The sequence below is a fragment of the Betta splendens genome, chromosome 9 (assembly GCF_900634795.4).
Source record: "Betta splendens chromosome 9, fBetSpl5.4, whole genome shotgun sequence".
In the NCBI taxonomy this organism is placed as follows: domain Eukaryota; kingdom Metazoa; phylum Chordata; class Actinopteri; order Anabantiformes; family Osphronemidae; genus Betta; species Betta splendens.
Window position 1 is genome coordinate 28169983 of NC_040889.2, and position 22669 is coordinate 28192651.

Here is a 22669-nt window from a genome sequence, read left to right on the forward strand (position 1 = left end):
CGCGTGCTCACCTGGAACGCTGCTCCTCCTGGTCGTTGGCGGCGCTGCCACTCGTGTGCCCGTTGCTTCCAGCTGTTCCAGCTGTTTCTGCGGTTTCTGCGGTTTCTGCTGTTTCTGCTGTTTCTCCTCTGCTCGTGCAGACGGCGCTCGGCCTCGGCGTGTTTCCGTCCCAGCGGAGCCCTGCGCCGCCTCCAGGCCGCCGCCGCCGCCGCCGTCCTGTCCCTCCGCTCCGCTCTTTTTCACGGCCGTCTCGCTTTTCCTGTCTTTCTGATGAGTTTGACCCTTGCGTCGCTTCCTTCTGGACGTCTCTTTGCTCGCGGCTGCTCGTTCCTCGCTGTCTGTGGACGCCGCCCCTCCCTCCTTGCTCTGCTTTCTTATCCTCCTCACAGACTTCTTCTGTGGTTTGACTGGGACAAACAGAGGGGATGACGGACGGGACTCTGGAGCGCCTGCAACGGAGACGTTCGATTCAGAAAGAAACAAGCAGGTCTGGTGGGATGCGTGTCTAGTCCAGAAATCGAGCACTGGCCCGACGTCAGGAGAAGTTGACGAATAGGCTTCAGGAAGTAATGGAAAATAGAGACTCTCGTGTCCAGGCTCTGTACCGTTGCCAGGGTTCCGCTCTGCAGGGAGAATTAAGTTCTCCTTTGCGTCGTTGCTCAGCTGCTGGCAGGAGCCGTATTTGTTTCTAAGACTTGTACATCTGAAAAAGATGGAAAAAGTGCTTTCATTCGGACTCACATTTCCAGCCTGTACCACAACCACAGCGTTCCCTCCTGTCAGACGCTGCGTATCCCGTTGAGCTGCGGCTGAGGTGTGTCTGACCTGTAGCACGGCGCCCCCCCCTGCAGCCACGCCAGCCTGAAGCAGCCCTTCCTGCCCTGCTGGAAGCCGGGGGCGTAGCGGTACTCGCAGCAGCAGCTGATCCTGGTCGCCACCAGGCCGTTCACGTGCAGAGACGCGCTGAACGGGAAGCCTCTGTGTCGCTGGGAGACGAACTGGAACTGCTCTGCAACGCGACAGGAGGGGTTGGTGCTGGGAATAATTGCATTAATTCACTCTGTAGCAGAAAGACAGCGAGAAAACGTCACATTCATCGCAGCTCAAACATCGGCGCTGCTAAAAAATCTCTCCTCAATAGAAGTAGGAGAAATCCCATTTGTGGCTCTCACAGAATTTGAAGCTTCAATTTGCAACTTTTTGGAGCGTCCAACTGTGGTTGGATAAAAATCCAGGATGTTTCTTTAAAGTGGAGACAACTGGGGAAATGTGTATTATTAACATTGACACTGACTCGCAGCCGTATTACCTCCGGGCCGCACCGAGCCCTTGAACACGCAGATGTTCTCCCCCCCGTTGACTTGCTGGAGAACCTTCAGCTCATCTGGCGCTGACCTCAGCCCCGCCCCGCGCTGCCCGTGGCCCAGGTAGGTCATGGTCACCGTGACGTTGGACCTCTTCGCTTCCCTCTGCGCCTTCAGGTTGCTCTGGTACCGAGACAAAGCGGTGGTCCGGTCTGAGTGATGGCACCCGTTCACCCGTGCACCTGTAAATCAGGCCGATGGCCGTTACCTGTCTTTTGGCGAGATCTCGTGTTCGCTGGGAGGCGACGGAAGAGAAGGAGCCTCTGCGCTTGTCGTACAGATAAGGACAGGACTGACTCAGAGACCCTCGCAGGGGGGTCAGACTGGAGGCCTTGGCCGTGATGGCCGGGAGGTAAAGGTTGTCTTTACTGGCTCTGGTGGAAGGAGGCGCCGGCTCGTTGAGCTGAACGAAGGGAGTCGCGCCACACAAATAACGTCATTAAAACACTGAAAGTGAATGTGCAGCAGATGAAGACAGGCTGTGGACCAGAGCACAAGCATCACCTTGTAGATCTCCACAGTGTCCGGCCCCTCCAGCAGCAGGAGCTTGCTCTGCGCTCTGATCAGGCTGGCGATGGAGTGGATCATTCCCGCGTCTCTGCCACGCTGCGCTGGGATCTGTGCCAAGGGAAGAGGATCAGCTGAGAGCAACGAGCTGAGGAGGGAGAGCTGCTCCGACGTGGGCCGCACACACTCACGGGAGTGTCTCTGCCGCCTCCGTGGGCGCCCCTGGAAAAGAGATCCTGCAGGAGCGTCTGGCTGTTCCTCCTGATCCTCCTCATCGATTCCCGTTCGTACGACTCCATGCTGACCTGCATCAGCAGCACAGACGCATGCTTCACACTGAGCATTCATTAGCTGAATCTGAGCTAAGACCCCACTGGTGGTGTGTGGACCAGTAACTGCACCCATGTGGTCCGCTGGGCTGAGCGCCTCTGAATGAGGAGGCAGCCATGTTCTGAGATTCCTGCCTGTTTATGCATGAGCGCACCTCAGCCTCAGCAGCAGGAGAGTGGGACTTCACGCTGCTGCAGTGAAGTCACTTTATTATTATGACTGTAAGCCGCCTCCTTCAGCTGAACGGAGAAGATCGCCCCCATTTTAGATTTAGTCCATACTAACGTTAACTGGCCTCTGGCAGTGGGTTAACGTTAACGTCATGTGTGCAAACAAACGTTTTCAGGATTATGCATATTTAATACATAGTCTGTTATACTGAGAAAGTAAAGAACTCATGTTATGTCATGTTATTATCAGTTGTTCTTACCAGTCTATTAGTTTTAAGCCAAATGGAACCAACCTGTTCTGTGTCTAGAAAGTAAAGACTAAAGTCTATTGGGTAATTTAACTACGATTACGAAATGAATGTAGGTCCCGTTATTGAAAGCAGCCTCTGTTTCTTACCTGCCGCCTCGTGTGGTCCAGGAGCTGAGTGCGTCTTTCCACCTGGTGATGTGATACAGACGCAGCTGTTGATCTCCTGTTCTCTGCTCTCTTCACACGCCGTGACACCTGAGCAGCTGATGCTTCGGTTACCGGGTCCCTGCAGCAGGACACGGGTTCCTCATCCATCTTTAATGGCCCCTGACCTTCACTCTGTACATTCTGTGGCTGTTATTTATGAAGCTTTGGCCTGAGGCGGTTTTACTCATCCACAGACCGAAGCACATGATGTTTGATCATTTACTCTTTTTGATGACAATATTGATGCTATCATTTATAATTATGAGATGAATTGTTAAATCTTATGACACCAATAGGCTAGATGAGCTATTAAACATGTTGCTAGCTACAACTAATCCTTCCATAAACCCTGGACACTGATCGTTAGTGGGTTAAAGTGCACGACATCCAGACATCCGCTCATTTTACTGTTGAGCAACAATGTATCACTGGAAGGATTCCAACTTCACTCTGCGTCCAATTACCTCTTGATAAACGCTGGAATGTCTGTCTGCACAGATCTGGGACTCACTTCGCTTCTACACAGATCTTAGTTTTAACACTGTGAACAAGTCTCTGTTAATCACCAAACATTAGCATAGCGCCATTGTTAGCTGGATGGCAGTCAAACTGCAGGGACGCGCTGCATTCACAGGGGATGAAGAGAAGCTGGACATGTGTCAGACACAAGGAAGTCATGAAAACCCTCGTCCTATAAATAGAGGCCGTAAACATCAGCACCCAGAGGCGTCACGTGGAGCTGCTGTTGCATAACCTTCTTCCTGCTCATTCTCCCCTCATGTCTCCGCTGTGAGTGGTCCTAACGTCGTGTCCCGTGGTTCTCTGGACTCTGGCTCCATCGCAGCCACGGTGATGGGGGTGTGAGCGGATGTGTTGTGACAGGCCAGCGTTTGATCGCTGCAGCTCGGTGTCACTTTATTACGCCGCAACGCACACCTTTGCCTTCTTGTGGTGTCTGAGCGGCATTTGTCATTTTCCTCCGCTCGGCGTCTTACGAAGGCCAAGATTTGTAAAAGTCATTTGTGATCAATGTTGAAATAAAAGCGGCTGCTGTGAATATGAGAAAGCGCCGTGAAATTGATGTTGGAGGTGTTGATGTTGGTAAAGTCGTTCATCACAGTTGCTGTAGCGTCCTGGTGTCAGGGGGCAGTTTGGTTTCACCCTGTTCAGTGCTGTGGGAGCCTGGGAGCAGCAAAGCGTTTACTTTCTCATATTCTTCTTAATGTATGACGTGAGAGCAGCGTGAAGCAGTGACTCACAGGCGTATCTTTGCTTCCATAGCTTCTTCTCATGTGGCCTGAAGTTTGCGTCTCTGCAGGGAAAAGGATGACCTGATAGTTGTAGAAGTGAGTTCATCTGTGCTACAGGTTAGCGCGCGTCATCGTGGCGGCTGTCATTTAAAAAAAAAGCATTTTTTTTTTCATTCTGATTATATGAATATAACACGGATGATTAAAAGCATACTTGCTGGACAGAGGTGTTTACATATTCATATTCATTGATATAGATTTCATAGTAACACCAGTCTCCTAAGGGAAGACTACGTAGAAACATAAGAATTTTATCAATAGTAATTCACTCATAATCAATAAGTCATTCAGCTGTATGCGCTCATGCTCTGTCATGCATATGTGATGGAGCAGCGGAGCCGTTAGTTCGGTGTGTGACCACTGGAGGGCGCCAGACGCCCAGGCAGCTCCCCATCGCTGGCTGCCCGCCCTCTCTCCCTCCTGGTGGTCTGTTGTTCCTGTGTGGTTAATTACCTCCCTCTGTCTGAAGTGCTGCATCATCGTTCCCGCGTCGGACGCGCCGAGTCCAGGCTGCTTATTGTGGCTGCTTCATATTGTAACTGGCAGCCGTGGTGGAGTTTCCACAAATACTGGACTCGCTGCACATATCGCTGCTGTTGCCAGGCAGCCTGGGATGGAGCAGTCTGGCGCCTGGTTGCGGTACTGTATCAAATTTTGTGCTATGGTTAAATTAATTTAATACCCGTCACACAAGGGAACTCTAATTTATCAAAGCTGGGAACTGGCAGATGGGAAGACCAGTACTTATAGCGCACTGATTTCACACATTAGGAATGAATCCTGGAATGCCAGTACACACACACATCCACATCCTCTCAGTCATGTCATCATTTGTGAATCACGTCTTTGCACGTTAGTAATCAAAGTATTTTTGTTTTAAACTTTCACAAATGTCTCAAATGTCACAATGTCTCTCTGGGATGACCTACACTCTGCATCGTCTCTGAACGCAGCACACACTCTGTACTATTGATTATAGGAGCACCTGCCTCATAAACTGTCCGGTCTCTTTCTCTGTGGATGCTGATGCTCAGGTCACCTGAGGTCACCTCCACCCAGCTCCACTCACTCGGTGCCTGTGTGGAAGTGGACTCAGACTCCTCAGACTCCAGCGTGGGGACAGACACCAGGGTCCGGCGCTGTGTTCCTCTCTGCTGATATCAGCTTCGAGTGGGACTTTCATACGGAGCCTGTCTTGTTCAAGTGTCTCTGCAGTGGAGTCTGCGCCTCTTAAAGCCTCCATCTGCCAGAGAGACCGCTGAAGTCCTCCTGGCCCGACGAGCTCCAGTCCAGTGAGATCATGAGGGTTCAGCCTTCAGATGTCACCATAATAAAGTATTATGTTATACTCCATCCCATTACGGAAGTCTTCGATTTGATCTATGTTATTTCAGCTGCGTGGCCAAATAATAACCACACCTTATGTGCTAGCACCTGTGTGACTTTAGCTTCACAGCATCCTTGTACTGTGTCAGTGGAGGGTGTGAGTGGCTCGTCCCATCTGTGCTGAGCAGCGGGGGTGCCAGAACCGGGCCCGGTCGGACACTAGCAGAGCCATGTGGCACGCTAGCACCTCCGTGATCGGGACACGGAGCAGGCTGCGTGCGAGGGCACAGCTGAGAGGCACATTTGGCATTCAGTGTGGCTGAAGCCTCAGAGCCGTGGTCGATTATCCACCAGACGAGAGTCGTGGCTGGACACGTGCATCACCGTCAGTACTGTGCATGATCGGCTTGTGCTGGGTTGGTCTTTATTCAGCTGGTCAACCACCTATTAGAGCTGTTTGTCTCTGAACGTACTGCGATTGAACAGGTGATTGTGTTACTGTGCGTGCGTGAGACCTTTTCAAGACACCTGAGAACCTGTAACAGTGGACGTTAGTAGACGTGACAATGGAGCTGATGAGGTCTAATTGCAGGAGCCGAGCTGGTACCGGTAAGTATGACGGCTAAGCTCAGCAACAGCCACATAATATCAATTGATTTCAATTCTCTACTGTGAAATGAGTCCGTTTGAAAAGGCACAAATCAAGCCCTCACACATCAGCACTGAAATGTGGAGGACCGACACATGAGGAAAGCATGGAAGTCACCTGACAGGAGGTGAAGTGGAGCCATCGGTGTGTGTCACGTGAAAGACACAAAGTTTGTGTTCTACTTGCACTAATTGTTTGCTCCTCATCTCATACAGAGACATTTCTGCAGCTCTGAGAGACCTGAATGCACCGTTGCTGCAGTTGCATCAGCAAGTTACTCCTCTAATCTCGTATTTTAGCGCTGTGTGATGACTTGTGTGTATTGTGCTGGCCAAAAGGCTCCTGTGGGGCCTGTTAGGAAGCCAGTGAAGGGGGACTGTGATTACTGGGCCGCTGTGTTTCAGGCTGACAGTCATAAACTGCTGCTGCTAGTCTCCCCCACACCCGGGTGTAAACGCGGTGCCTGTAATGGCTTCAAGTGATGGATTAGCAGTGATGAGATTAGAGCCATAAAAATCATTTCTGGGTTAATAATAGAAAGCAATATACATATGTGGGAAACAGGATTCCGTGGCAGGGTTGTGTTTAGGTTTGTTCAGGCTTCACGCGTTTCATCTGTGAGTGAAACGGATCAGCTGTCTGTTTTATAGGCTGCTCTTCTTGGAGACACGCAGCCTCTGTAAAGGTTGGGTCACATTCACCTCAACTCTGAAAATATGTCATATCTACCTGACAGTCGACTTTCTTTACAGTCCACCTTAGATTCATAGGTGTGTGTCAGCGCTGCCCCTACAGCTCACAATGTGAAGTACATGTGAGTGAGATTCTGCCATACTGTGAATGTGCATAAATCTCACTGACTGAAGCCCCTTTTCAGTTTCTCTAAAATGGCAGATCCCCAAAAGCTTCCCAGTAACTGGAACCTCCTCATGAAGGTCCCAGTGTGTTTTCTGCTCCTGAAGGCGCTGACGCGCCGCTCACTGTTACGACCTGCTGGCAGGAAGCGTCCGGCGACAGCTGCGTGCGGCGTCGACTCATGTGAGAGGCCTGGAGGCTGAGGATGCTCAGCTGCTGGAGGTGTGTCCTGCCACATGTGGTGCCGTGCATTACATCACGCATTCCTCGTATACAGCACTGCTGCAGGGTCACCTTCCTGGAGACCACAGTGATTCACACTCATTCTTCTTTTAGATTTTAGCTACTTACCTTCGATAATTAACTTTCTAACTTTCACTTACTGTATTTTGCTGCGTGATTTCCTATTTTATGCTCATAAAGATTCAGGCACACAGATGCACTGTGTGCATGAAGCCATCGTGGATCGTCGCACACTTACCGACCACTGTGGCATAAACATTAGGCTCTAAACCACACTATTCAGTAGCAGAACATCCACCCACACTTGTCACTTTTCCATGATGATGCAGTTCACTGAAAGAAATAACAACACCTTAGCACAGATACGTTGTCCAGGTCACTTAGGAAATGATAAGATGGGATCTATCAGCAGAACTACAGTACAGACAGTGGAGTCTGTCTTGTACTGAGCAGTTTGATCTGCTGCTAACACGATCAAGATGAACACATGAAATGTGCATGTGACGCCTGCTGAAGTCGAGCTACAGTAGAAAGTAGCAAAGTAATCTGTTCCTGGATAATAATCTGATCCACTTCAACTCCGCTGACTGCTTGTCAATCCACGTTTACTGGGCGTTGAAAGGATTCATCCATCTTCATGACGCTTGTGAGTCAACACGTTTGGTTAGTTTGCTCTATAGGAAGAGCCGTGGACTGTGTGACTGCGCTAAATCTGCATTTTGACCTCCACCCACTCAAGGTGACTCACTCCAGCATGCGAGGTGTTTCCACTGGACACAGATATAAATACAGGCATTCTGGGTCTTACAGTAGGTGGTCACGCAAACCTCAAATCAAAGAGGTAATGGATTTTAAGCAGGGGTCAGATATTAATGCAAATACTGCATCTTCAGCATGAAAGGAGGAACATCCTGGATGTAAGAAGCTCAGTGGCACCATCCACCATGTAGCAGCAGCGGATTTTAAAGCTAAAATCCTGATTGCTATGTGTATGTGAATATTGACCTTTGACCTATTAGTCAATATGTAGGAGACACAAACTCTGTCCACATACAGTAGAGTACATACAAAGCTTCTCTAGACTTGTCTAGAGTTAATGGCAGACAGTAACGACTGCACCTCAGGCTTCTTTGTTTTTTATGATAATAATTTAGAATTATTAATATTTCTATTATCTAATATCTGAAAACAGTCCCATTACAAACAAAAATAATATGTATTTGCTACAGGCAGAGCAGATGCTTGTCCCTAGACGTCTATCAGACCTGAAACTGAGATTGGGTCAACAGTTCTGGCCTGACAGTTGGGACTGGGGTGTGTTCAAGACGTCCCGGGCGCCAGGCGGCATGAATCACTTGGGGAAGCAGTGTGTGTGTGTGTGTGTGTGTGTGTGTGTGTGTGTGTGTGTGTGTGTGTGTGTGTGTGTGTGTGTGCGTGTGTGTGTGTGTGCGTGTGTGTGTGTGTGCGTGTGCGTGTGCGTGTGCGTGTTGGAGGGCTGATAAGTGTAGGAGCAGTGTAACGTCCTTCAGAGCACAAAGTCAAGCAGGGAGCCAACGCTGTATCTTCACTGCAGCCGCCAGGAGCCGTGTCGGAGATCCAGTGAATCATGGGAGTGTACGATGAACAAGGGTGAGGCTGTTAATCCTGAATTACAGATGCTGAGCTTGTACATTTTAGAGATGTAAGTTGACTTTGAGACATGATTTTATATCAAATAAGCAGATATTTAAAAATCCTTTTAATCATATTGGTGGTAGCTGTGTAAAAAATGCATTTCGTAGCCGTTTCTTTTGCTCTATCTGCTCTCTGACGTGTGTGTGTTTGCTAACACGAGGCTGTGGTCCATGCAGTTTGCTGGGTTCACCCTCGTCACCACTGTATGTGTTACAGGGCGACCCTGGACGAGCCAGAACCTCGACGTCCGTCGATCACAGCGAGTCGAGGAGGGTCCGTGTGTGGTCCACAGCTCCCTCTCAGCAGGCGTCCCCCTAAAGGCGCTGTCAGTGAGAAGATGTTTGTGGGTCGGTCGCTGCTTTGAAGTAGATGTGAAAAGTAGTTAAGTGCAGCCTGAGCTGGTCTGTTCTGATCCTGGTACTGTAAATCCACCCACAGCTTCTTAATACAGGCAGATACACTCACTGTCCACCTTATTAGATACAGGTGTAGTTTAATCCAGCAGCTCTGCCATTAAATGCATTCATATCTTCTACTGTGTGAGTGTGAGAGGCCTCAGTAGATGCACTACTGTCAGACTGCAGTAACTCTGATCATGCATTCAATATACAGCGTTAGGAGCCACAGTCGTCTCCTGAGGACACCACTCCTTTTGCTTTGTCACATTTGCAGCAGTAATTAAAATTATTCTGAGCCTGTTGTGGCATTTTCCACTTTCTTATATCACACCTCTTTTTTCCCTGAGGGTAACCATGGAAACCAGTCAAAACAGCTCAGCACCACTGTATTTATGCCTGATCGATGCTCATTCTGCCACATACAGGGCAAAGTGCTGTTCAGCGGAGTGGAGGACACTGAACGTGCGCTTTAAATGAGAATGCTAATGAAGCCATGTTTTGTGGTGCTGTAGTTGGTGGATGGACCCCGGACGACCCCTCCTGTTCGGTGGAACAGTTCTGTCCTGAGTACAATGAATGGAGGAAGGCCGCAGACATGATCATCCGCCGTGGTCAGGTGGCTGTGGGCACGTTGGGCGGCAGGATCTACACAGCGGGGGGCGAAGATGACGTCCGATGGTACAGCAGCGTGGAAAGGTGAGAAACGGAGCAGTTCTGTAGCTGTTTGACTTTTACTGCTGTCATTAGAGGATGCAATTAAAACTGATTTGACCATGACTCCTGAATCAAAGTTCTCTGCAATGAATGTCTAGACTGCTGGCAGGTCGATAACACAGAGCACCCAGCATTCATTACAGACATGGTAGGGATTATTATTATTATCCATTTGTAAAGCAGTTTCAGCGGAGAGTCAGATTAAAATATAATCTGGGAGGCAGCGTGTTGTGTAAAACATGCTGGAATTGTAAATTTCCTCGTATGAAAATGTACAGAAAACGGGTTGCTAGGGAGAATGACACTCTCACTCAGTCGCCTGTTATCTGTTGTTGCTGTTTAACCTACTGAACAGCAGATGTCACCATTAAAGCAGAATTTATTGTGAATTGCTTCCTGTCTCGGTACCATCCATAATCTTAATCATCAGTCACAGGCAGAGAAAGTAAAGGAAGAACTGCCTTCCTCACACACACACACACACACACACACACACACACACACACACACACACACACACACACTCCACGCCATGCCTCAGAGGAGGTGACAGACGCTCCTGAATGAATCTCAGCCAGCTCACCCCATAATGATGGTCCCTGGCTGACTGCAGACCAGCAGGGAAAGACCTTCTTGGGCTGAAACACTGTTAATGGCCTGAACCAGCCAGCTCTGCTTTCGATTTCCTGACTGTACCTGACCTCGGAGGGGCGGTTGCAGCGCTCTGGTGACGTTTGGCAGAACTGCTGGCACAACACTCCCGGAAAAAGAAGCCAATTAGAAGGAAATGTGCTTCTGGAGGACGGAGGTTTTCATCTACAGTAAAGGCTGGAAGGGAGCGAAAACAGTTTTAATAGCTTTTCAGGGACAAGGAATCGCAGATGTTTTATTAAAAGCCCACACAATCAAGCTCTTTGTGTTCTTCCAAATATACAAAACACCTACTGGAATAAAGCGCAGGCCTGCGCTTGTTTGCACTGCAGGTACGACCCAGACGCAGACAGCTGGAGTGCAGATGTGGCCCCCCTGAGCAGCCCCCGCAGCGGCGTGTGCATGCTCGCCATGGACGGGGCCCTGTTCGCTGTGGGAGGACACCTCAGCAGCACAGCCACAAACACGGTGGAGAGGTACCACAGCATGAGCGCTGTGAGGTCACTGTGAAATCTCTTATTGCGCTAGAACCACATACTGTAGCAGCAGTTTGCCTCTTAAACCAACTGGCGAAAACAAATTGATGGTAATTAGCCTTGTTAGCGCCCATTTCACCTCAAAGTGTCGGATTCAGGAGAGGGGATAAAATTATTCATCTGTCTCATGCCAACATTAAATCCTAATGAGGTCTCTCTTATTCAGCTGATCCCACTGACCTAAACGCTGAGTGTTGTTGTTCCAGATATGATCCAGAGACGAACACGTGGAACAAACAGGCACCGCTGCTGACCAGACGCACCAGGGCGGCGGCCGCGGTGCTGGGGGGTCACCTGTACGTGATGGGAGGGAGCGACGGCCATGTGGCTCTGAGCTCGGGTGAGAGGCTGTTCATCAATTAGACTAATAAAGAATAAAGTCAGCGTTTGTCACAGGTTGTCACTGATGCTGCACGGCTAATGTAATGTTACAATTGCACAATTTATAAATACCTTTACAGGAGAGAACAATGATGAAACCTTATGGAAATTGGCTTTTTCTTTCATGACAACAGAACTTACAATAACAATACACGCACACACACACACACACACACACACACACACACACACACACACACACACACACACACACACACACACACACACACACACACACACCCTTGACCTTACCAAAGATAGACCCACTGTGCTGCCAAGTCATTCACTATTTCAGTCTGAGAAGCTCGCGTCACTAAAATTCCCACAAACCTTTCGGTTCCCATAAAGTTCACATACTTGCAGTAAAAACAATTACCAGGAAAAAATAAATACATCATCTTTGGGGTATTTTACTTTACTTTACTTTTACTTATTACTTACTGTACGTACCTAATAAAGTGACCAAGGCTCCCTCAGCCCTTCCTGACAGACATTTGAAGCTTCAACAGATCAATCTACTGTGGACATTGTGTATATAAATAAAAAGCCCACCTGTCTGCATGCAGTGTTACTCATACTGTGTGTGCCTCTCTATTACATGGTGCACATGGCCTGCTGTGGCCGCTGCCTCCTCTAAATGCTCCCCAGTGGAGCGCTACGACCCTGCAGACGGCACCTGGTCGATGTGCGCCCACATGCTGAGTCCCAGGGAGAACGCCGGCTGTGCTGTGCACCGAGGCCACATCTACGTGGCCGGGGGCAGAGATGAGCTCAACCTGGAGCTGGCTACCGCTGAGAGGCTCCACCCCGAGACCATGCGGTGGACGCCCGTCAAATGCATGAGGAGCAAGAGGGACGACGTGAGTAAGAAATCGCCACCGCGGGTCAGAGGTCAGCCTCACTCTCTGGTTTAACATTCACAGTATCGTTGCGGGAGTGAAGAAGAAATACAATGAACGTCTGAGGAAATGATTGGATTTTCATTCAATCATTTCAGAATGTGTTGGAACTTGGTAATGCTCTATTTCATCAGAGAAGAGGCCAAATACTGTACATCGTTGTCTCACTGGGCTGTTTTGCAGTATTGATGTAGTCATTCACTGTTTTAATCTCTCTCTCTGGACTCAGCTGTCGCTTGCAGTGTTCAACGGTGCCCTGTTGGCTGTGGGAGGTTACGACGGTGTCACCAGCCTGAAAACAGCCGAGATTTACGACCATGAAACCAACACGTGGAGGTGAGAATGCACCACGGGGCTAAGATTCCTGTAGGCCCCCAAGACTGAGACATCATATGAATAACAAGTAAATAAATAAAGCTCTGATTTGATTGTTTCCATCGCTTATTTATATAATTTAAGCAAAACTTTAAACATTTAATCAAATAATACTTATTATAGTATATATACTATATTAGTATATATTATATACTACTACTACTACTACTACTACTACTACTACTACTACTACTACTAATAATAATAATAATAATAATAATAATAATAATAATAATAATAATAATTATTATTATTATTATTATTATTATTATTATTATTATTATTATTATTATTATTATTATTATTATTATTATTATTATTATTATTATTATTATTATTGTTATTAATTTAATTAATTAATTATTATTATTTAATATTATTAACAAATATTTAATAATAATTTTATCTACTTGAATCTCTATAATCTTCATGCTTAAAGAACCAGGAAAATAATCAGACTTTTTCATTGAAGCTCTGAAACACTGAAATGCAGTTGGATCTAACGTTTGTCATTCATTAATGCAGTTTGAAACATTTAACTGAAATACCTATTTTATTGCATATAAATGTGTATAATCTGAAAACATCAATTATTTCATGTTGGCTCTCATTTTACTTAATGTAATGACACAGGACATCTACTAAAAGGTGACTAAGAGAAACAAATGCTGCTTTATTATCCAATGGTATTACTCACACTTATTAAAATTCAAAAGTAACAATGCATTAATTGTGTCAACTTACTGTTTAGCTTTTCATCACGGTGCAGTTATTGAATCGATGTCAAGCTGACAGGACAAAAATACTTGACATCAAGAGTGTCTGTTGCTTTCAGCCAGACGAACACCTAGATTCACTGTGTGATTCATGTAGGGCTCCTATATATTATATATGCCTTTAGGCTGCTGACTGAATGTGAGCGCTCCACTGTCTGCGTCTGACTGGTTCCCTCTCCATCTGTTTTTAGACACTTTGGAAGCATGAAGAGCAAGCATCCAGGGGGGAGAGTGGCTGTGCTGTGCTGAGGCTTGAGAACGCTCTTATTATTTTGAACAGTACAGAAGTGCAGAGAGAGAAATAGCCTAATGGGTGAACGCCAGACGACAGGACACATTGTGATATGGTTCAACTCAGGCAGCATAATGACTGAATAATTGAAGAGTTCACTCCAAAATGAGACATTGCTGCATTAGTCAAAGGTGGCAGCTAGTGTTACAAAATCACGGTGAGCGTTAAATGAATGCACATTATAAGCTGCTAGGTTACCATTACCGTTCTGGGCATTATGCACAAAACAGATCTGCTGAAAAAGAAAAACAGCAAATGCATTGAGGTTGCATTTGGACAGACTAGTCAGAGCCACAGATTATATATCGGACCGACGTTATATAAGATAAGAGCAACCTCAGACAGGCCAAAGTCGCCTTAAAGATTGAAATACTCTGCTTCTACTGGACCCTTCAGGGTTCTGCTTTTATAAAGATTTTGAGTCTTTATATGTGCTGAACTCAACCATGTCTACCATTCAGCAAAGATATGCAATCTTGCAAAATAAGTATATTTAAAGATATATATAATACTGTTTATAAAGGCATTTTTATGATAAAGGGTTGATGTGGAGTAACAGTCAGTAGCTATAACATTATATCTACTGATTAAGTGATTGGCATTACAGTGCAAAGAATATTCCTATTGCTTTTCACTTGTGTGTTTTGAGCCTTTCTGTTTTGCTTCATTTTTTTTAGATGTTTGAATGTCAGAGTTTCCTTCATCGTGTGTCTATTAAACTCATCGCTACGTTTTGTTCGCTCATTATGTTACAAGAACATCTCCACTATTATACCGCAGCTGAGCCCCTGCAGCGACTGTAAACAAGGAACTTTATCATATTCATAGACGTATAAAGTGCTTTTAATCTATTTATCATTTAGTTTGTGTAAAGAGTCCACTTTGGGAGAGGATGTAAATAAGAGACATGAGCTGAAGCAGGCAGCGATAAACAAATCGTCGGGACTCAAGATTCTGAGTGAGATAAGCGAATGAGTGAGATCTGACTGCTGGCATGGGAAAGCGTAAGTGGCTGTGTGGGCTTTAAAATGATGACGCTCAGCTCTTTCCCCTGGAGAATTATGGGCTGAAATGTGGAGAGGCTGAGCACAAGGAACGCTACACAGATCAGCGCGGCTTTTCCGGAGACACGCACGAGCCAGAGGTGTCTCCCTGTCGTCCGTCTGTGAGAACAGCATGAATTATTATTTCAATTATAGGGGGACAGTTGTAAGGCAAAAGGCTGAAGAGCGAGCTGTTACAGGTATGTTTTAACAGACAATATGTGAGAGATTGTGATTTACAATAAGTAGCTATGACTTTGCATGTACTGTACTATAGGATTTGCTTTCTGCAGGACAATGGGAAATAAATGACTTATCATTTTACATCGGCAATTTCTGGCAAAATGTAATTTATTTTCTTGTTTAAAAGACATTTCCTCAGATTTGAGTGGACCTGTTATCTACACTGCGTTCTTTATTCATTCACAAGTACATGCAGGTTAGCGGAGTTGCGCCTACATTCTACTCGGTGAGGACGGTGTGTGTGAAGCGTCTGTTTCACACCATGACATAGCTTTTGATAAAACTCAAGCCTTTTCCGTGAAAACTTCCCGTTTAAAGATTGTCCTGTAGATGGCGACGCGCCCGTGCGTGAATTCAGGTCGTGAGATGCGCGTTTCCTCCTCTCACGTCTCCTGGAGAGGAAAGGATGCTGCTGCCGCTGCTGCTGCTGCGGCGGCGGCTGCTGCTGATGATGACAGCCAGCAGGGAGCACAGCGCGCTTCCATGTCCCCCATTTAGATGACAGCGGTTTATGGCAGAAGATCCATAGGAAGCTAATTAAAAAGGAAAGTGAAAAATCAAGTTCAGAGTCGGCAGCATAGGACTAGAATATAACGGTCCACGCGCCTTCCGCCGAGCGGTGTAGTTCCTCAGCAGTAGTAGAAAACAAAGTTGTTGCTAAGCGACAGTAAGTCTCTCGGTAATGTCAGTGGTCTGGAGCTGGCGCAGTGATATCTGAAGAACTGTCAGGTACCCGATAAATTACGCGCTTCGAGGAAGTTTCAGCCAATCAGCGCCGAGGAGCGGGACTCATTTTCCCCATGAACCCTAAAACAAACGTCCAAAACGCTAACGACCGATGGCGGAGCTAGCTTCACGGGCACCGGTGTCTGACGCCAGAAGGCTTCAGAGAGGATCCATTTGATTAACCTGAGCATTAACCGCTAACTCCGTTGACCTTCCGTTACCCCCTGCCCGCTGGAGTCGACTGTTCCGCTCAGAGATGATGGGAGAGCAGTCGCAGGGGCGCGTTCGTGGGGGACAGCGCCGTATGGACTTTAAACATGAGCCCAGCCTGTATTTACAATGATGGGACCTCGGTCTGAGACGAAGCCAGGTAAAAGTTAGCATGAAGTCATCGTCCAGGAAGCCTGACTGTATGTTTAGCGCTGTGTAAACGTTGCTGGTCCAGGTGTTGTCTGCATGAAGTTAATTCTGGTGTATGCTGGGTTCTAAACTTGTGAGATCACTAAGTTTGTGTGATGGCATCACTACTTTACTGTGTATCTATGTGATCTGTTACAGTATGTGCATTTTATATTAGATTAAACCCAAATCCAAAGTCATACAACCTTTTTGCCATGACATTTACAAACACTTATGTTTCGGAGTTGAACCATTGTCCAACGTCCGACAGTGTCAAAGCAAACACTGTGGGATGATGATGATGATGATGATGATGATGATGATGATGATGATGTCCAGTAAGTGATGACCTCTTGTCCCTGGGGGAAACTCTGTTCCCTATTACTGAGGTCACGTTGCCATTAAGTCAGCTCTCGGTGCTTGCAGACCATGTGAGGACGAGGATTATTTGATTCAGATCTTGCTCTGTTCTTATCTCGTCATCCAGGTACAGTGTACTAAACTCTATAGAAGTGAAATAAAATGCTTTTTGCTCTTCTCTTCTTTCCTTCCTAAAAAGCTCTCTTATTTCCCTCCCTCGCTTCCTCTGTGAACTGTTTGCTTCTCTCCTAATCAGGGAGAGCATGTCTCTGGATGCTATGTGCCCACTCAAGGATGCCCACACTACAGCGTGATGAACCCTTAATGTTACATCTGTGGAAGCTTTAGAGGGACATCAAAGTAACCTCAAGAGAATTCACGAATAAGCCGTGTGATTTGATTGTAAAACCCTCATAAAACAATCTGAAAATGGAGCCAATTAAGTAGAAACACGCAGATGACATAAATGTGTTTTATAGGTTCAGTCTCAAGTCTCAATGTCCTACTGTACTTCTAAAATGATCGGAGTACCTGTTTTTGTGTATAGGCATAAATTCCCTCCCTCCTCATCCTTGCTGGTGCTGCACAAATTAAAGCCTCTAGGGTGCCCTTAGTAAACAAATAATGTAGGTAGATTATAGCTGCTTGACTTGCCTGAAACGCAGGCTTCCACTTTAAAATCAAAATACGCCGCAGTAATCCAGAATTGGCCACATATGCGAAAGAGAACATGTTAATATTGAACTCTATGCTTGCATTAAAGTGTGTCGGTGTAATCCCTTTCTGTTTAAATAGCAGCGTGATCCAGAAGGCTTACTGAACTCTGAGCTGCAACACAAGCAGTGCATGTAATCAAGCTGCATCATGGGTTTGCAGGAAATCCATTTTTAATAGGAGTCTTTAAAATTTACTGTCCTCTCTCTCTCTCTCTCTCTCTCTCTCTCTCTCTCTCTCTATTTGTCGGTCGACCAGTCATGAGCCCCCCACGTCGGTCATCAAGTTCTCATGGCGACAGGTATCTGAAGCACCATATTCACAGAAATAAATACATACATACTGTACACTTGCCAAAATGTGGCTGGTTCTGTACATTAATGACATTTGCCCACAAACATCCACATGCATATACTGTTATTTGCTGTACATATTCTATGTTTCTAATTACTTATTCAGTGTCTACTTTGATGGTAAAATCATGTTGTTGTTTCCTTTTGGAAAATAGATGCATTTGTGTATGTTTGTTTAATTATACATGATAAATGTAAAATAGGACAGTTGCAGCAAATCCTCTGGTTCAAATTTTCACACATGACTTGTTTTGGCTCAGAATCAGGTCAATGTTTAGATTTTTCTTTTTAAACAAATACATTTTTCTCATTTAAACACATTTTTCTCTCTAATCTGTATTCATAGAACAGCCGTGATATGTCCTGTTTTCCAGATAGTTTTTCCTTTTTTTTAACACAAATAAATAATCTTTTGGGACTTTAATTTCAATAAATGTCTGAGACATCCTGAACACATTTATTTTAATTGCAGTTTTCTGGTCTTACTCATCACTAACCCTGTAACCCTCATAGTTCTTTTAGAATATTAAATCTTGTCCCCAGTAATGGGCCTTTCATTGATTCCTTTGTGTTTCCTGGATATACTAATTATCTCAGACTCTACATGTGCATGTATAGCTTGTAAAGCGATGCTGAAATGTCAGCAATATAAAAATGTAAAAGGCAAAGCTGTGCAAATGCTGGCATGTTGGTGAGCAGATGTGGTGATCATTCTCATCCAGCAGGACTCCCACTGAGACTCTGCAGAAGAATAACAGCAGCAACTCTGGCGTTATTCTGGACATCTCTGCACTCAAGATGGCAGATGTGGATTCAGAGGTGCCTCCTCTTCCTCCACGCTACCGCCTCAGGGATTTGCTGCAGACCTATCCGAATGATGACAGGTACAGTAGCTCAGAAAATGCTGCTACACTGCTGTATGCAAATCATAGGCTCCTACATACAGTATGTTAAAAACTCTGAGGATATTTGGCTGGATTCCTATTTAACTATTGTTATAGTGTTTACTGTAGATGGTGTACTGTATGATTGTCGTATTGTTAAAAGCCACTTTGGAAACAAAGACTGTGGCGTAGACAAGGTCATTTGTACTTTACCAACTGTCTTCTGTTTTGAGGGTGCATTTACCTCCTATAGTCCATTCTCTGAACCTTGACAGTTTGTACCCTGTAGTTTTGGAGATAGGATATTAATTACTGCTGCGGGTGTTGAGGCAGACCAACAGATGCTGTTTGCTGCCCAAAAATGGAAGAATTAATCAAGTGTAAGGCAGAAAGGAGCCTGGCGGAGCTTTCCATGGTGCTGAAATGAAGCCAATATTTGCTTCAATATTGGTTTCCCAACAGTAGAAGGAGAACATCGCTGAGGTTTTGAGAGATTGAAATTAGACCCCTCCTGCCGTAGTGAGCTATGAACCTGTAAATCTGTTCTGAATCAGTAGTTGACTCTAGCACCACACTCTGTATGTTATCTCTCAACACCAGGCTTTTGGTTGACAGCAGCAGCATGTCAAGATGTTTTGTGGACAGCTTTTTTGTTCTGTCACTGGGTCTTTTGTTTGTATAGTGTATTACTGAAAAGTAAATATTTAACACATAGCCCAGAACTGAAATCAATTCCGGCCTTCTGTTTTGCTGCCAAAATCACTTTGTCTTGTTTACTCATTTTGTCTATCAGCATGTTAAATGACGATGGAGAACCCCACACACATTTTCTCAATACTTTTTTCAAGCAATGTCATTATCCATTAGCATGTGGTTATATATTGTTTATTTTATTTTAATCAGTGCTGTTTGCAAAGAAGATGACAGATGGTTTAGCCAAATACCCATTACCCCACTCTATCCCTCTATAGCTGCAGGCGTGCACTGTTTCCTCACAAAAGCTTGTAAACTGCAGCTTATAACACACTCCAAGATTCAAAAGAAGACTCTGTGATTAGGAGCGTGTTTCACTGTACCAGTTTACAGGCATTGCTAATTTCCCAGCTGTATGGTGTAACAGAAGCAGACAATATCACTTTGCTTTGGGGAATCTCTGTTTTCTGGCTAATGATCTGCACCATGCTCATGTTTTGTGATTCTGATTATATCCTGAGACGATACCTTGCTGTGTTTGAAGCCTCAAAACAAATTAGCCCGCAGGGGGCGAGCCAGACGCCCCACCCTCCCTACCCTGATGGCCTTGCATCTGTTTTCTTGCATTTGGCACAGTTACGTAGCAGTGAAGTGAGAGGGCTCAGGTTCAAGAGAGCAGAATAAAATGGGTATTTACTGAAGATGCAGTAGAGATGCAGTATTTTTCTTTGCTAAAATACTTTTTGACACATTTATTTTAGGTTTGCTATTTCAGTATTGAACTTATTACCAGTTCATACATAACAATATCTCTGGCTTTTATTTAATTTGTGTTCTCACTTTTCTTGCTTAATCCTGCTTGATTCTAGTCTTTTAAAGCACAGAATTTTTCTTTTCACTGCAAATACCTGCAGTCATTGACTGTGATTGCTACCCTAGTGCATGTCAGTATGAATGTCTTGGTTTTTATTTTTTTGGTTGAATGCCTCCTCGACGTGTGTCACTCAAGCAGTATTAAGTCAATAATCCCATCTGTGCTGTTAGAGTATGTGTGTTGTTGTATTTCCGTTCATCTCTGTCTTTGGTGTGGATGTAGGAATACAGCGTGTCTCCCTCCTGGGCTGTCATTATCTCCAGGGCTGGGTGTCGGAGCATTGTAATGACGGCTTGGCTATGTGGGTGCTGAAGTGGAGCGATCACGCTGAAGTCATGGGTCTGACAAGCGATGTGTGTGCGCGCGCGTGAGTGTGTGCGTGCGTGTGCGAGCGTGTATGTGCGCGTGTGTGAGTACTGTTTTTGCAGGTGTTTATATTCCAAGTGTGGGCACACCGATGTGTGCAACTGTGAGTGTCTGGCTATACATATACCGTGGGTTTATTTCTCAGTCTGTCAGGCAGTGGAGGCAGGCCAGGCTCAGTCAATGTCAGAAATAGAAACAAGCCACCAAACACTTTTAGACAGTGTTGAAAACCAAATGAGAAGCAGGGAGCAAATTAGCACAATCTATCTTTTCTCTGTGTCTAATCTTGTTGGGTTGTTTCTACTTATGGAGGCAGGTTTCTGATGGGAATACAGTCGACAGAGTGAGCTGTGCTAATTGGTCACTAAACTCTAACACCTCTTCTGAGTCAAATAATGGCACTTATTGTGGTGACCTAGCGCTGACGCATGTTGTGGTGTTGAGCGACAACTAGTTTCAGATCACGCGCTAATATTACTGTGATAATCTCCTTTCTCCAGTATGACAGCTTTAACCCAGCCTAAAAGATGCCTCAGTGTTAGCTTGTTAAGTTCTTAATTTGTTTCTGAGTTGATCTTAATTTATTGTGAGAAGTTTTCTGAATTCAGGTTGTTATACGTAACCTTTACCATTTTTGGTAAATCAGATGATACATATATTTATGAGGGTCTGTATCTATTGGTGCCTTTAGGAATTATTTCTTCAGATAGACATATTATAAAATCAAACTATATTTAGAGTAGAGTATTGTCCCGTGACAAAACTCTCACACCGATACTGGCAACAGCTGTTTATTCTGTGTATTCACTCTGGTTCTGTTGCAGAAGTGACTGTTGGGATTCGAGCCTGGGATAATTTCCATCTGAGTGAATTCAGGACAAAATAACAAAGAATGAAAAAAAGCCCCAAAAAATAGCAAGAGGAGGATGAAATAGATGACACAGGCAAAAAGTAGTAGATAACTGACTCTCATATGAAAATGATAATTAGGTCCAAGGAGTAATAGAGAATTAATGGTGTCTCTAATTGAAACTCGAATCCAAATTCTTTACTTTTTAGATTTCATAAGGGATCCTATTTATCCAGTATTTCTATAAATTAAAACCAGTTTTAAAAACATCCGAAGATATTATTTCCTTATAGTTTAGACAGCTGAATACTGTATTAAGCCTTTTATCAGGTATAAGCTACTAAAACTACAGTAATTCTAGCTGATGTTTCAGCAAGGTCTGACCTTAAAGTTACCTAGTGTCCTCTCCTCTTAAATGTGAGGAGTTTGAAAGGCTGAGTGCTGTTAATGGTGACAGGCCCAGATCTGCTTAGCAGGCAGACCATAGGTGGCATTAGTCACTGTCATCAACAAAGAGTGGGTGGTTGGGTGACACTTGGGCCGCTAGACTGTTCTTATCAGCAGCAGAGGGGCTGTGTCTTTATTACAGAGCAGCAGAGGCCCCAAGCATGTTGACCACATTTGTTTCTTCAAAACTACAATGCACATGTACATGTCTCCCTTAACACATCAAAGGCATTATTAAAGGTTGCAACAAGTACAGTACTAGTAGTTAGCTGAAAAGAAGTTCATAAGTCCATAAAGAAATATTCAGTTTCACTGATATAACCAAAATAGGATAATTAGAGGCAAACTGACAACAGCCATTTATTGGCAGGCTGCTAAGAAAGGGGTATTTTAAAATTAGCATCTCTTAGCTTCTCCCTGCTTTAACTTTTCAAGTTAATTAGCATAACTGGAGTTGACTCACCAAACTCTAATAAGCAGCTGTGATGATGGAGACAATTAGATGACAACCCATTTAGATGATGTTGTCAGCCCTGTAAAGTGGCTCTGACTTCTGTAGATGTAAATGACACATACAGCGCTGCCTAGTGGATTATTGTCCAATACCTTTGATTGTTACTATTTAAACAATATCACTGTTTCTGGTTTTGTATACTGTACATTTTGACTGCTCCATTATTATAAATTACACAAGTAACAGCAGTGACAAAGGTTGTGAGATTTTGTATGTCGATTTTGTATGTTGTATTGTTGCTATATTTATTGGTGTTTTTTTATTTGTTTTTCTGGTCCTGGCAATCAGGAAAATGC

At 45.1% G+C, this 22669-nt stretch overlaps 3 protein-coding genes and 1 long non-coding RNA gene across 25 annotated transcripts in view; 2 read left to right on the top strand and 2 right to left on the bottom strand.

Annotated features, from left to right (window-relative positions):
* Positions 1 to 7: 7 nt before the first annotated feature.
* Positions 8 to 2170, bottom strand: LOC129604660 (uncharacterized). The gene is made up of 5 exons (XM_055512014.1): positions 2063 to 2170; positions 1869 to 1982; positions 1662 to 1767; positions 1310 to 1546; positions 8 to 1009 (listed from the first exon to the last, which is right to left on the bottom strand). Exons 1-5 carry the CDS (start codon positions 2168 to 2170, stop codon positions 780 to 782), a joined length of 795 nt encoding a protein of 264 aa, XP_055367989.1. The 3' UTR covers positions 8 to 779.
* Positions 2171 to 4593: 2423 nt separating this feature from the next.
* On the top strand, positions 4594 to 15283 carry si:ch73-29c22.1 (kelch-like protein diablo). 3 transcript variants are annotated; one of them, XM_055511902.1, is made up of 8 exons: positions 4594 to 8840; positions 9102 to 9266; positions 9796 to 9979; positions 10981 to 11124; positions 11391 to 11524; positions 12214 to 12425; positions 12694 to 12800; positions 13807 to 15283. In XM_055511902.1, the coding sequence occupies exons 1-8, from the start codon at positions 8831 to 8833 to the stop codon at positions 13862 to 13864; spliced, it is 1014 nt and encodes a 337-aa protein (XP_055367877.1). In that variant the 5' UTR covers positions 4594 to 8830; the 3' UTR covers positions 13865 to 15283. The 3 variants fall into 3 exon arrangements, with proteins under 3 accessions (XP_055367877.1, XP_055367878.1, XP_040928104.1); XM_055511903.1 differs by having other exon boundaries at positions 4595 to 8840; positions 9102 to 9232; XM_041072170.2 differs by having other exon boundaries at positions 4960 to 9266.
* kcnt1b (potassium sodium-activated channel subfamily T member 1b) overlaps positions 14939 to 22669 on the top strand; it is a 41141-nt gene continuing 33410 nt past the window's right edge. For 15 of the 20 annotated variants that reach the window (XR_008695663.1, XR_008695661.1, XR_008695662.1 and 12 more), the window contains exons 1-3: positions 14939 to 15150; positions 17651 to 17693; positions 18468 to 18629. Coding sequence is in view for 17 of the 20 variants with exons in the window: in XM_029161682.3 (XP_029017515.1) it covers positions 15084 to 15150; positions 17651 to 17693; positions 18468 to 18629 (272 nt within the window). In the remaining 3 variants the exon portion in view is untranslated. Of the gene's footprint in view, positions 15151 to 16034; positions 16290 to 17650; positions 17694 to 18467; positions 18630 to 22669 lie in introns of those variants that run through there. The other 5 variants (XM_055511888.1, XM_055511892.1, XM_055511894.1 and 2 more) reach the window with 3 other exon arrangements.
* On the bottom strand, positions 15346 to 16050 carry LOC129604624 (uncharacterized). Its single transcript, XR_008695664.1, has 2 exons — positions 15927 to 16050; positions 15346 to 15726 (listed from the first exon to the last, which is right to left on the bottom strand). It is a non-coding gene; the product is annotated as an uncharacterized LOC129604624 (long non-coding RNA).

Excerpts from the sequence above, each read along its gene's own strand:
- LOC129604660 (XM_055512014.1), bottom strand. The coding sequence starts at position 2,170 with ATGGAGTCGTACGAACGGGAATCGATGAGGAGGATCAGGAGGAACAGC. Across the intron at positions 1,547-1,661 it reads CCCCCTGCGAGGGTCTCTGA|GTGCACGGGTGAACGGGTGC; the intron begins GTCAGTCCTGTC and ends CCTGATTTACAG. Across the intron at positions 1,010-1,309 it reads GGGCTCGGTGCGGCCCGGAG|AGCAGTTCCAGTTCGTCTCC; the intron begins GTAATACGGCTG and ends GTCGCGTTGCAG.
- si:ch73-29c22.1 (XM_041072170.2), top strand. The coding sequence starts at position 9,056 with ATGCAGTTTGCTGGGTTCACCCTCGTCACCACTGTATGTGTTACAGGG. Across the intron at positions 9,267-9,795 it reads TGAAGTAGATGTGAAAAGTA|TTGGTGGATGGACCCCGGAC; the intron begins GTTAAGTGCAGC and ends GTGGTGCTGTAG. Across the intron at positions 12,801-13,806 it reads CATGAAACCAACACGTGGAG|ACACTTTGGAAGCATGAAGA; the intron begins GTGAGAATGCAC and ends ATCTGTTTTTAG.